General features: G+C 45.0%; 1 protein-coding gene across 1 annotated transcript in view; it reads right to left on the reverse strand.

The window, feature by feature from the left end:
• The window catches only part of sema6e (sema domain, transmembrane domain (TM), and cytoplasmic domain, (semaphorin) 6E), a 152,677-nt gene that overhangs the window by 13,321 nt on the left and 125,151 nt on the right, over positions 1–14,205 (reverse strand). Inside the window, 3 exon segments of the mRNA XM_056381483.1 lie at positions 3,769–3,924; positions 7,080–7,130; positions 7,681–7,739. Of these exon segments, the coding sequence (XP_056237458.1) occupies positions 3,769–3,924; positions 7,080–7,130; positions 7,681–7,739 (266 nt within the window).

Below are 14,205 nucleotides of genomic sequence, written 5' to 3' on the forward strand. Positions count from 1 at the left end.
TTAACAGTTGCACCGTTAGCTGTTTGAACTGAGGTGACGTGACACCCAATACTTACATTTAAGAGTGTAATCCTCAGGCTCTCTGTGTGTTGTTGGCTTTCTTTACTGCTGTGCAATGAATCTTGGGATAGGTTGGGCAATGAGGGGTCTAATGTTTGTTGTTTTCTTTGTTGCTGAGGAAAATGAGGACGCATTTGAAGGAGCCTTTGAAATGGGACAGTCTAGTCGCGCCACTCTGACGCAATCAGTCTTCAATGCAGCCTCTGAAGGACGCGGCCCCTGAGTTGGGACACAGATATTGTCATGGCTGTGGGACACCTGAATGGAACAGGGCAGATGTAGTTGATGTTACATTAACGCTTGCTGGTCAGGTCGTCTGATGACGAGGCGGGTGTTGCTAAAACTCAACTAGCGGAGTTGTTTCTAAGACTTTGTGGCCGCGTCCAGGTCGAGTCTTCAATCCTTTGCCGATGTCAAACACGTAATTAAAGCAGTGTGTCAGCAGCATCTGCAAGTCGTCCATTAGTGTCTAAACTTGATGCTCTCAGCTACAGCTGTGCACTCAGAAGTGTTTTAATGGCGGTCGTAGCTGAATACATAATTAATATACCATAGGTACGGTGGGCACTCTGGAAGGAAATATACTGGACGCCGACAGAGACGCTTCACGTATAGACGAGTCAGAGCCATTACACTGCCGGAGTAGACAGCTGTATTGATTAAAATGCAAATCTGCTTCTTAAGACTGAAAAACATGTCCGCCGTAGACACGCTCTAAAGTCAAGTCTCGGGACCTTCTCTTTATCAATAATGTTTTTTTGAAGTGACACAAAGTCTCTGTTTTATTTATTGCTCCACATTTTAACCTGATGAAACCAAGTTTGATTTTCTTTGCTACAAATACACGTGTCCATTTAACTGTCGTGTCTCTCTCACTTCTCTTCAGGTACCTTTGTCTCTCGTGGCTGGTTGCTCTATTTTTGTCCCCTATCAGACTCCTACCGGCCCACCTTGTGGCTGCTGGGAGATTTGTGACCCAGCTGTAGAGCCTCTCCAGAAAGCACCGACACAAAGGCCGATATGTGGTGAGAAATGGACAGGAAGTGAGCGATAGATTGGAGGCCCCCCCCCCCCCCCCCCGAACGGTGATACTGTTACTTCCACACCAACTCCTCTCCCGCCTTATCAACCCGCCTGCCCAGCTCCTCTGATTGAAGCAGCTGCATCACAGTGGCCAGCTGAAATAGATTGTGTTGCTGTTTCTAGTACCCCCCCCCCCCCCCCGGCTCTGCTCTTGCCCCTGCTGGTTATTTATTTGTTATGGCCTTTTCTCATTTGAGCCTGAACAGCTCATCATTGCAGCCACAGAGTCTGCCTGTGTGAATGGAAGCCTCTTTCACCCGCTGAGGATTTATGGACTTCTGACATGGCGCCTGTACAAGCAGCGAGCAGAGGACAAACTCTGCCTTGTCCTCCCTGAATCACGTCCACTTGAGCTGTATCTTCTCCCTAAAACATGCAGGAATCTGCTCCCTCTGGAGAGGAGTCACCATAAACTTTCTCCCTCTCGCTCTGCAGCTTGTTTCTTTACATGTTTGCTTGAGGGTCACGGAGGAAGATTTCTTGCACTTCTCATCGTGGCTACACGGCTCTTTTCCTGCTCGCGGAAGGTTGTAATGTTAATCAGTATGAGTGTGAACTGTCAAATTAAAAATGTAAGAAATAATGAGACTCCAGCCTATAAAGATCAAGGTGTAATTAAATATTCAAGAACTGGTTGGAGTTTTATAGGTCGTGTCATTTACGGGGGCGGCTGGGTGCTGCTGTATAAGCTGCTGAAGATGCTGCTGGATTACAGGTTCGATGCCTTTAACGGCGTGTGAATTAAGACCCGAAGTGAAAGCAGAACTTCCAGTTCCAGAAGGAAACATTATTCAAAATCACTCTGACATTTGTTATTTTGCAAATTACAAACATCCAGCTTAACAATATAACCTTTAGAGCTAAATGACTCGTCAATTAAACATTTTTTTTTTCAAGCACAAATAACAAATTTAACACTGAAGTACGAGGAGATGCTGCTTTTCTTTATGTCACATTGTAGTAAACTGACAATTGCTCTATAAGGTTTAATAGACCAAACTGTTCAGGCATGTGTGGTGCCTTTCGCTCCGCGGCCTTTACAGGGCTGCTAAATGTTTGAGAGACGATAGCTGATATCCAATATTGCTGATTCTGTGATATGAATGTTTTCAGTGGTCTTAACTGTTCTTGGAAGAACGACATTGATGAGCAAGAAACTGACAGTGACAATGCATCCATCCATTTCTGTGGCTGTTTGTAGTAAACACTTGTCTATAGTGTGTGTGTGTGTTATCGGAGGCAGACTGGTGCACGGCTGATACACTTTGCTCTTGATTTCATTTAGCAGCCATAATAATTCACTTTTTGACACTTTTTCACACGTAAATTTAACTTTTTTTTGTGTGATTCATTGGCTTTTTTGTGGATAATTATTTAACTTGAAGAAAGCCTCAATTTTTGTATTAATATGATTTAGTAATTTACCTTGGATTATGGGTTAGTAAATCCAGGGAACACATTAAATCTTTTCAGACAGACTGATGAGAGAGACCCCTGGTGACACACTGCACTGAGTCACACTGTAGAAACCAGCAGAGCAGCAGCTGGAGGTTCACATCAGGACTTCGGCTCTCTGTACTTTCAAAGTACCTGTTAGCTGCGGAGGGAAATGACTTTTGCGTTGTTCTCTAAGATGGGAGCTGGAAAATTATAAATGTAAATGAACGGTCTCGGAGAGAGAGGCAGAGATGTTACCTGGCTTGTGCTTTGAATTTTTTTGCGAGTGTGTTTGGGAAAACATTGAGGGAATATTTGAGTTGACGAGCTAAATAAAAGATGAGGGGAAGTTCATGTGGGAGCAGCGTTGTTTAGACTCAGGTTGATTTGAGGAGTTAATTAGTGCCAATGCGGTATCTATTTAAGTCATTAAATCTTTCACATTCATGGCCGTTGTAATGAGCACATTGAGATGTATGGCTGAACATAAGGGAACGACATGATCCTCTGCTAATATTCTCCAAGCCCTCTCCGGCTAAAGTCGAACACTTAACATTCAGTATCCTACCATCGCACCACGCGCGGCTTTAAGTCGGCGGGAACCATTAAGTGAAGCTGGTCGGGAAATCGTGCATCACGTCATGTAAAGCTGAGACTAATGAAGTGTATGGATCAAAAAAAAAAAAAAAAGAAAAAGAAAAATCAATTAGCAATACTCGCTGCCTTTATCTAAGAGATTGGTTTAACTGGAGAGTTAAGTGTTAGTGAGCTAATGAAAGTGATACATCACCCTGGAAGAACATTCAGCATATTAGCATGCATACCGCCACACGGGTTCATGAATGGTCAGCCTCTGACAGGAGCTGCTTTTACTGGTCAGGACTCCTTTTCTCAATCACTTTTTTTTTTTTTATAGAGCTGGTTTGAATTTGTCTCCGCTGTCATTTCTACATCAGCTGTTTGAAATGAGTGCCATCGCTACGGAAACACAGGTCACATGATTTGAGCTGATACGGTGGAGGTATGCGTGCTGAAAATGGGAGATCTGTTTTACCAGAGTGAAACTTCAGTTTTTGATTTCTGTTAGTGGTCAGTCTGGTTAGAAGTGTGCGGTGAGGCGTTCGGGGCCCAGCAGTGCAAAACCCTGCAGGTCAGAGTTCACTGAGGGCACACATCCCTCCCCCTTACCCTCCATCTCCACACTGATTGGCTCCGAGTCAGGTGACCCTTGTTCCCCCACTGGGGGAGGGCCATCAGGACCTGTACCTCTTTCAGGGTCACCTGCCTCCTTTGGGAATGCCGCCCCATGATAGGTTGTGCTGGCGCTTGTGGGTGTGGTCTTCCCTGTGGTTGTAATGAAGGGGGGGAGGGGGAGTAGGAGGAGGAGGAAGGGGAGGGTGGGGTGGGGTGGGGGGGGGGTGACAGAGTGAGTGATTAGTGAAATGTGAATCAGCCGGGACAATCAACTGCAGAAAAATGAGGGTGAGTCCTGAGTGGAGAGAAAACCGTCACCCGTTAACACAAAGACCCAGTGATGATAGTGAGCAACGTGATGGGCACACAGAGCAGAAGTTAATTCATCCATCATTTCCCCTCCCCACAGATACACAGTCATTTAATAGTGCTGCAGTGCACTTTACCAGCTGCTTAATACCCCCATCCAGTCCCCGGGACATTGGTGGTTTTGGGATTCCGACGTTCACAATGACACATCCTTGAGTCCTTGAATATTTCTGTCGGTGCAGTTATCATCACACTCAAAAATAAATAATAATAGATGTTTTAAAAAGCATTTGACTCTTTAAACAGTCGCTCCTCCGCTTGGCTGACTGGACTATTATAAAAGTATAAAGTAAACTAACATTCCTGAATGGTATGTGAATTTTACACCTTGCAACGAGGAGGTTTGGGCATTTTAACAATATGAAACTCTTGGGTATTTTTTTGAACTTCAACCGCCCCAAACCACCATTAAAACTCGTCTGCATCCGCTCAACTAAGTGTTTTCACAGATAAGTTGAAATAGATACTGGTAATGCCTTTTTTTTTTTTTCACCGCAGCTCTTTTCCACTACCTCAACACGCTGAGCTGTTTCACAGAGCACTGCGTCACCTTGAGGCAGAGCAGCAAACATTATGACGGGCGCATTTGGAATCATTTCAAACATATGCCAAGAAAACACGCCGGGCATTAGCTGCCACAGGCCTTGTGTTATCAAACATATTCATCTCGATGACACGATCCACATCTTGATTGCATTATTAGCTCTCTGTTGTCCTTGAGGTCCGGCGAGCAGCATGCTGCTATTGGCTTGTGCCCCTGAGCTAATAAGCCAGCCGTAATCATAGCATTCTGCAGAGCTCACACCAAGACCGGAGGAAGAGGGCTCGTTCTCTCTCTCACTGTGAGCCAGTTGACAACGTTCACTCTGAATGAGGGGCCCCCGTCAGTTCACCATCTGCGCCGGGCAAATTAAAACCGTACACCAGGGGGTGTTTGGCCCTGGCATCTCGGACAATAGCTCCAGGACTTCATCATCACTTCAATTTATCACAATTGTGTTATTCTGAGAGTGCACGTAGGATCACTTTGTTTGTCCTCGTTTACTGTTGATGAGGTACAAAAAAAAAAAACGCACGTTACACAACAGAGGAACATTTGATTACCTACACAAGCAGGCGTTCGACTCGAGTCCTTCTCTCTGCTGGCTGCGATTGTTTGGGTGACAGGGAAGCGGAAGAAAGGAAAAAGGCCGAGCCTTTGGAGCACTTTGGAACAGGCGACGAAGCCCCAGTGTGACAACAGCTTTGTTCGGCATATGGGTGTTTTATTGTCTAGGAAAGCTGATAAATGATCTTCAGTGCAGAGACTTAAAAGGCTTTTTTGTGTGAATCAGCTAGAAAAAAAAATATAGGCTCCAAAAAAAAAAAACCCAAAAAACAACAGAGACAGAATCTGACTGCGTGTTGAAAACTTCAAATAGTGCAGTGAAGCGTCAGGGTGGCGAGAGCCCCATAGGATTAAGCAGTGGGGTTGCTCATCAAGTCTTGCTACCGACTGAGTGGTAATTCCTCCAGCAGGGAGGCTTTAGAGACTACTGAGGCATTGTGGGACGGTGGAGGTCTGGGCCGAAGCCTCTGGCAGACAAAGTGGCCTCTGTTCTGAGAGAGAGATTGGAAGAGATGCAGGATGGATGGTTCTGCTGAGCCGTAATGGCTGACATCTTCCAGCATGATGGGCTCAGTGCTGATACTAATCACTGCATTGGATCAGCCACTGCCATTAGCTCCCCTGTGTCCCAATTTGTTCAGCGACAAAGAGATCTGACTTTGAGCAAGTCTTATAAAACTCCTCAAAAAAGTTGAGGCGGGCGCTTCAGTTGTGTAGATAAAGGCAAACGAGGCTGGCCGACAGCTATCTGATTGAAAATGAATGTTTTGAATGCCGCAGCGGAAGAAAATCGCCCCAGCACCACCTCCTCGACCCTCTCCGAGGGCGAGCCAGCTTGGCGGTATATTTCTGTTTCTGTTCCAGCCATGCCAGGGGCTGTGCGGCGTGGCCGGCAGGGGAGTAATGGGACGTGACAGGGATGATGATCCTTCTTGATACAGGGCATTAGGCAGCCTGGCCAGCGGAGCTCCTGGTCCATCAAAGGAGCGATGCTTCAGACAGTGGCTTCAATGTTTAAGCTGCTGAACTGGCTGAGAGGGAGAGATGAGCGGCCATTCAGCTGCCCCAATAAAAAGCTTCTGTAACCTCCCACGTGGACAGTTAGTAAAGACATTTAATTTGTAGGCGTGTAAGTGATGATTTGTATGTACGTTTTTAACATCATGGCTCTTATTTTATTTTATTTCATTTTTACAGTTTTGGCCCTCACTTTTATTTTATTATACTTTTATTCTCTCTTACTCACCCATTTCATCATCGTGAGAAAAACAGAACCATTAGGGAAAGGAAGCAGATGATCATGCAGGGTGTAAACAAGCCTCAAATTTTTTACCAAACTTATTTGGGGGAAAAACAAAAGGAAAACAAAAAGTAAACACCCTTTTTGATTTGGATTTTGCAGACAGACTTCCTGGTTAATCACACCTGGCTCCGCTTAGTGTTTCACCTTCAAAAAAGGTGCTTTAGATAAACTTGTGTTTGATTATCTGTCTAGTCATGTTCTCTGCTGTAGTGACGGCGCAGCATCCCAGGATTTCAACAGTTCACTTTGTGGGAAAACTGTGAACAGAAATGTTGGAAAGTAAACCTCGGAGAGCAAAACAAAAAAAAACAAAAAATGAAAATCAAATTTCTCATTTACTGGAAACCCTGGCTGTTGACAGACAGAAAACAGCTGTTGGAAGAATCAAACCACGACTTGTTTGTGCGTCTGTAGGAACTAGTTTCCTTAGAATCCTTCTGGAGCGTAAGACTGCCCACTCGCCTTTAACCTGTCAGTGCTCGGCTGAGGCGGCTAAGTGAAAAAGACAAAGACGTGTCCACTGACCATACGCTGAATCTAGTGCCGTGTTTTGCTTGCGAGTGGTCGCCAGGACATCTGGAGAAGAGAAACACATCAAAACAACATCAGTTTCTGTGTCAGTGTGTGTGTGTGTGTGTGTGTGTGGGGTTAATCTTTGTTAAAAATTCCTGGTGTCTGGGCTACAATTCAATCATTTCTAATGGGAGACATGTATTGTTGAATCTGTCCCGTTTGCAGTTCTCATCACATCCCAGGCACACGAGCTATAAACAACCCACTTTCTCTTACAAAAAAAACAACAACAACAAAAAACAACACTTCTATGAGCAGACGCTTAATTAACATAGAAAGATTGAGAACAATATTCCAGCAGGGACTGTGAACGGGGGTGGACAAACTACTCTTCAAGCTTCTTCAACATGAACTGAATTGCTGCCCTCATTGAAATAAATACATCATAATGCACCATTATAATTTGTTAGAGCTGAAATCACTTGTGCCTGCTGTCGCTCTGCCATCGAGATCTGATAACAGTAGCTCTCTCTCTCTCTCTCTCTCTCTCTCTCTCTCGATTTCTTTATTGCTTATGTAAATCACTGAGAAAAAATAAATGTTTCCATCTCACCGTGGCAGGTATCAGGGTGCTGATGGTAGCCGTTCTCCACATCCTGTTCAAACGCGCCTCTGAAGAGGAACACACACACACACACACACACACACACACACACACACACACACACACACACACACACACACACACACACACACACACACAAAGACAAAGAGGCCGGTCAGTAAATTTGCATCTTCCCCCAAAGTCTTTCCCAAAATTGGTTTTGTTGATGAGGGGTGCTTAGAGACGAGGGAGGTAAGTGCACTGTAGCAAAACGTAATTTGTTTTGTGTCTGGTCGAGGTCAGGGTGTGTATGTGTGTATCTCCTATTTGTTGTTTGGACACAGTGGCCAGACCTGAAGGGAAAATCCATCCTCCGATCTGCTCACAAGGACGTATATCATCTATTCTGTGGTGTTCAGCAGATTCTAAGAGTTACTTTGTGATGAAAAGTTGCAATTTCCTTTTGTATGTCCTCACTTTCACCCTGCCTCCTCCGCCTGCACCTCAGCTAGTCATTTTTCTATATGCTCTAGATCTAAGCCCCTCTCTCTTCATGCATGGCCCTTTCTGTGGCTGCACTGTATTTTAGTCTGCTGAGGCTACTGCTGGTGAAATAGCTACCTGCCGTTTGCCCGCTCTGCAGTGAATGTCTCGCTGTATGATTGTTGCATGTCAGTGAAAGAAAATAGTCTGAAGGAAAAGTGTCGTTTCAGAGCAACCAACACAAAAAGCCGTCATTTATGTGGATATCCTCCCGGAGAGTGGAACACATTAAGTCAGTGGTCGGAAACATCGAGTTCACACATGAAGTCAGGAGCAGCAGCAGCAGCAGCAGCAGCAGCAGCAGCAGCAGCAGCAGCTTGCCACACACACAGACCAGAACTCGTTCTCTGACTCTCACCGTCCGGTCCAACATAAGCTAGGAGTTATCAGACCCCGGCAACACTGAGCTGATAATGTGCCAACAAGTGTCCAGACCCAAGGAGAAGGAGCACAAACGCCTGAAGGATGCACTTAAAGCCTGCGGATACTCTGACTGGACCTTTGTGAAAACAGCCGCAAGGATCCAGGATGAACCCCGACAACACGTCAACATCATCATCATCATCCCAGATGTGTCTGGAGGATCTGAGAAGCTTCAACAAGCACCACATCCCTGTGTCTTTTAAACCCAGCAACACACCGAGACAAAACTGGTGCCATAAAATGGGAAGCCCCGTCCTCGGGTCAACACCATACAAACACAGATACAAGTGGGGCAGTTCTGTGTGTAAGACTGTTTTAATGGGACACAAATAATACAGCGGTGCCAATAAACAGTATATTAATTGATCTTTCACTTCTGGCAATGCATGGGGCAGCCATCTCGGATTTTGAGGTCGAGGTTCTTCTGACTTTCGGAGTCTGAAATCTGACTTCAGGGGTCACTTCCAGTTGCAATTTCTGACCGGGAACACGGAAATTACGACTTCTCGGTTCAAACGGAACCGCACCATCTAAACCAGTCAGTCCGGACTGAAGAAAATTCACTGCTTCACCTTTCCTTGGACAAAAGCTGCACAGATTCAAGACAGGAACAACATTTTTTCACTTCCTGTTCTTACCATCTCCTGCAAGAACACAGTGACTAAATACTGACTGAATATTTTTTTATACACACACATGGATGAGCACTTTGTGATTGTATGTAATTAAATTAACTGAGACTTATTCGAGCAGAAAAGGGGCAAATAAAAGCTCAATCACGTCAAATAAATCCTTTAAAAAAATGTTTTTACTTCGCAATTTCAGCCGCCCTGAACTTGCTGCTGTGCAATCCAAATCCTCTTTATTCGTCTTTTGAAGCACTCCTGCAAACCGACAAGGAAACTCAATCTGACATGCTACTCTGATGAAAATGTGCCTGCGATTGATAGGCGGTTCTCTCTCTCCAATGGACACGCCATCTTTCACCTCCGAGTCAATCAGAAATCGAAGGCTCATCCAGACGCATCCATTTCAGCGGCTGAGTAATGAGATTGAGCTGACGCATGGTGGAGCGGAAGCCCTTCTAGCTGAGCGGAGCTTTTGCATCAACGCCAACAATCCTCCCACACGTTGTAATGAACCAAATAAAATAGACATGGGCTCAGATACTGCACAAGCACAAGTGTAATGATCCGGGATCCATGCAGAGACACTTTGTACAGGCATGCACGCACGCCTACTCTATAACAAACCAATTAGTTCCTTATATAACCTTAACACAAACCTACATCTCACACAGATTATATGCAGCATCTATCTATAATTAGCAAGCAAACCACACACACACACACACACACACACACACAAACACACACACGCACACGACAAATGCATAATCTTTGCACATACATTTTTAGAGACTCACAATCCTCAACACAAACATACTTTCAGCTCCAGAGAGAAACAATGGAGGTCTAAATTGGTGGCAGAAGCCAGTGAACAGGAAAAGATCGAGAACACCGAACCCGGCTCGAAGAATTAATCCCCTCAATTTCTCTCCTCAGTGTGTGTTAAAGCTGCAACTCTGCCGGGTTTTAGAGATGTGTGTTTTGCAGAACCTGCTGCAAAGAGGCTGCTTAGCACACAGATACACACCTAGTGCAGTAAATTACACCCTCTGTTAGTCGCTAAACCCCCCCCGCCCCGCCCCCCCGCCCCCCTTTATAGTAAGTTCCTTTGCGACAGGGTCGGCGTGAGACAGGAGGCGATTATCAAATCAAGACCGCCAGGCTGACGCTGAGTTTTCATACGGAGAATGAAAGTCTGGCAGAGAACAAACTTAAAAAAAAAGAAAAAGAAAATATATCTCTCACAATAATCGCACCACAAACGGTGCAGTCACATCTACGGCGTGCTGGCAAGCTGCAGCAGCAATAAAATGCCTTGATGTATCAGTGGGTAGAGATAGATGATCAATACATGTAGTAATTCACATTTTATTTACGTGTTACTGGAAACACAACTTCTATTGTTGCTCTGGCTCTGACATATTCCTTCATCGCAACCCACGTGGAGTTTGCAGTTTATTCCTTTTCAGCTTGTCAAGCTAGCAAAGTGCTGCAAACACCGGAGTCTGCTCTGTGACATCTGATGTGAGCCTCTCTAAAAATCAACAGTGCTGTTGTTTTAGAGAGTTAGTTTTTAGTTTTACTTTTAGAATAAAATACGATGGTAGTGGAGCAGAGGCATAAAGAAATATCAGGCTGTGGTTATTTACAGTATTTGTCAGCAGGACGGCCGTGTCTCAATTCAGGGGCCACGTCCACCCCTCCGGAGACCGTGTAGACGGTCCGGTCTACGGAGGATTTCCTGTTCACGCTCGGCCGCTGCTTCATTTGCGGAGTCTGCCTCATTCTCTTTTTGAAAAGTGATTCATCATTGGCATGCACTGAATCTTGGGATAGGTTGGGCTGCAAAGGATCCTTGTTGTGCCTGAATTGAGACACAGCTATTGTCGCTTTAAGGCGCGTCAGGAGAACTGTTGATAATATTGATTAGGGGTGTAACGGTTCATGTTTTCGCGCTGTGCCGCTCGGTACACGATGCGAATTTCTTGTGCTCAAGAAACAACAAGTCATGCAATTTGAAGTTATGGCCAGTTTGCCACTGGGTTACAAGTTTAGTTTAGTTAAATTCATAATAAATGAAAAGAAAGGGAATGTTTCTCACATCGTTTGTTCCACTGTATCGAAAACATACCAAACCGTGGATTCAAAACCGAGATATTTACCGAAATGTGAGTTTTGCGAACTGTTCCACCCCTAATACTGAAAAGACAAAGTTGGTGACACAGTTGCTAAAATTACATACTCCATCTGCCGAAGGGAAAAGCCATTCTCAGTGTTAAGTTGCGCTGGAGGCTTCAAGTTTCCACATCACACCTGTGAAACCATTTCATACGCCCACATGCAAAACTCGGGTTTAAGATCAGCACAGAGGAACTTTCCATATTCAGTGGATGAATATGAAAACAGCTATTTTGGAGCGGAGGGGGACTTTACACACTGAGCTGAAGAGAACCACAGCTTGCAAACACAGTTTAGTTAACTAGTGGGATGACAGGTCACCTTTACGTTTGAAAAAGCACGCCAGACTTGTCAGCGCTCTTCACTGTAATTGACCTTCTCTGGTGTTCATGCACTTGAATAAACAGCTGAACACGACCATCAGGCAAGAATTCATTTTGTTCTGCTCCAAACACACAAGACGCCGCTGGCTGTCAGATATCGACATCTGTCTGCTTTTACCCATAAAGCCCTTGCAGCCTGGGTTCGCGTCCTGCAGCCGGCTCGGTTGCACTCTTACTCTTAGCGAGCATCGTGAGACAATTTGGCCGATTTGAATTTTCAGTTGCCGCGATGATGCGACGCTGCCATCCGAGTATGTTAATGGGATTGTTCTCACTTGGCCAAACAAAGTGACTTTCTTTCCACCTGGTTTCACAGTTCTGCCGTGTGATCGTTATTTGTTGTCCTGGCATTGATAATAAAAAAGAGCTTTGCACTCATCGACACAACACTGATTCCATTTAGCAGATCACAGAAAATACAGTTTTGGCCCGTCTCGTTTCCAGGGTTTTAATGAATGCGGTGTTGACTCAACCTTTAATAACATACCACACAGATGTATTCACTTAAGGTGAGTGTCTGCACAGCGAATTAACACCTGCGGATGAGAGTCCATAAACAAGATAAAATGCAGCCACAAAATAATGATTTCACGAGCAGCCCGAATGATAACATGACGAACTGCATGAATACAGATTTGTTTTCTATCCAAAAGCCGGATGGATACAAAAAAAAAAAAAATCAATGACCCTCTTTAATTATAAAACACATAAACCCGAACATGACCCAAACATGAACTTTATTTATGGAGGATAAAAACAGTAAATGTATAGATCACACATCACATCATTTAAGACATGGACACATGATTCCAGGGCTGATTATAAATTATGACTTTGACTGATGACGGATCAGAACGAGCTGCCGTCAGGAGATAAAAACGTACAATGTGTCGTGTTTAACGCTTCTCTAATCACCTTCCCAACACCTCACTCACTGTCCGCCGCTCTCATTACTTCTACTTCTAAACACGTTTGATATTCAGGACTGGACTCCGGACCGCTGACGTTACGCAGCTGGAAAACTTTAAAAATGGCGAGCAAAAGGGTGAGACAGAGCGGTGTGGTGTATTTTATAATCAAATAAATCAGGTTTCAAGTCAAAGCCACAGCTCAGGATCGCACCTCGCTCTGATGAGGTCCTCGGGCTTGAGTCTCTTCATCTCATCCAATATTAGTATTTTAACTCAGTTTCACACGGGATTTTGGGCATTGCCTAATGACACGAGTCTTACAACAGTCTACGTTTCCCCCTCAGTCCTCAGCCGTTCTATCTGTGCTCCTCTCTGACTGCCAGGGTTAAAATAAATTTGTGCACGCTGGTGGAAATAGCTGTTAAGTGTGGGTGTCTAGTCGTGTCGGTTTTGAGTAATCCTGGTATTTTCCTCGCAAGGGCAACGCACATCTGTGGCACACTGTCAAAACACCCACTGTTTTCTATGGAAGCAGCGTCTTAAGACTGGAATACGTCACCGATCTATTTCCCCTGCGGTGATGCGTCTCAATGCTCCAAAACAAGCGCGTTCCCGGACTGACGCGTCCTGTCTAATGTACCTCGACATGTCGAATGGAAACGTGACCACGTGTATTCCTACCACTGGCGAATCGCAACTACTGGCGCTCGGCCTTCGACCAGCCTGCGACTGTGACCTTCCTTCTTAAACATACTTCTATCAGAGAGCTTTTCCTGCTTTCATGTTCCCTTGATTCGCTGTTTGAGCATTTTATTTTTAAATGAAAGCACACGTTAGTGACCCGCTCTCAACCATTCATGTCTTCGGGAGCCAGCGAGCTCGCCGCCGAGTGCCAGCGACAGGCTACTGAAGTGAGGAAGCGTCAGGTCATGGCTTGACGCGCTGTTGGTTTAAGACTTTTTGTGCGAATTGTTAACGATAACAAAAAACACAGAATATCACCAGCTTTATCCACAGAGAAATCTCAACCTGCTCTACACAGCTGACCTGCTTTTCCCTTCCAGTTTCTTTATCCGTCTTCTGTCCTTGGCCGTGTTTTGTTTTTGGCAGTGTGCTTTGGCGACAGTGATGCATTATGGATGACACAAAAAGTAAAACACCCCGAAACGCTATGAAGTTGAGTCGTCCAGCCACACAATCTTTCAACGTGTGAGATGAAAAGACAGAAAGAGAAAGAGGGCTGTGAATCCTCTCCCCCTCCCTCCCTCTCCCCCTCCCTCTCCCCCTCCCTCTCCTATCCCCTGGATCAGCTACAAATCAGTCATTAAAATTTATGCCACCTCTGGATGAGAAAGGACTGGAGGAAAAAAAAAAGAAAAAAGAAGAAGAGGCTGATAGTCCATGAAAAGAGTGATGTGAGAGAGGAGACAGTGAGAAAGAGACGGACGGACAGAGAGAGAGAGGGGA

This window comes from Seriola aureovittata, chromosome 7 (assembly GCF_021018895.1).
Source record: "Seriola aureovittata isolate HTS-2021-v1 ecotype China chromosome 7, ASM2101889v1, whole genome shotgun sequence".
Taxonomy (NCBI): Eukaryota; Metazoa; Chordata; class Actinopteri; order Carangiformes; family Carangidae; genus Seriola; species Seriola aureovittata.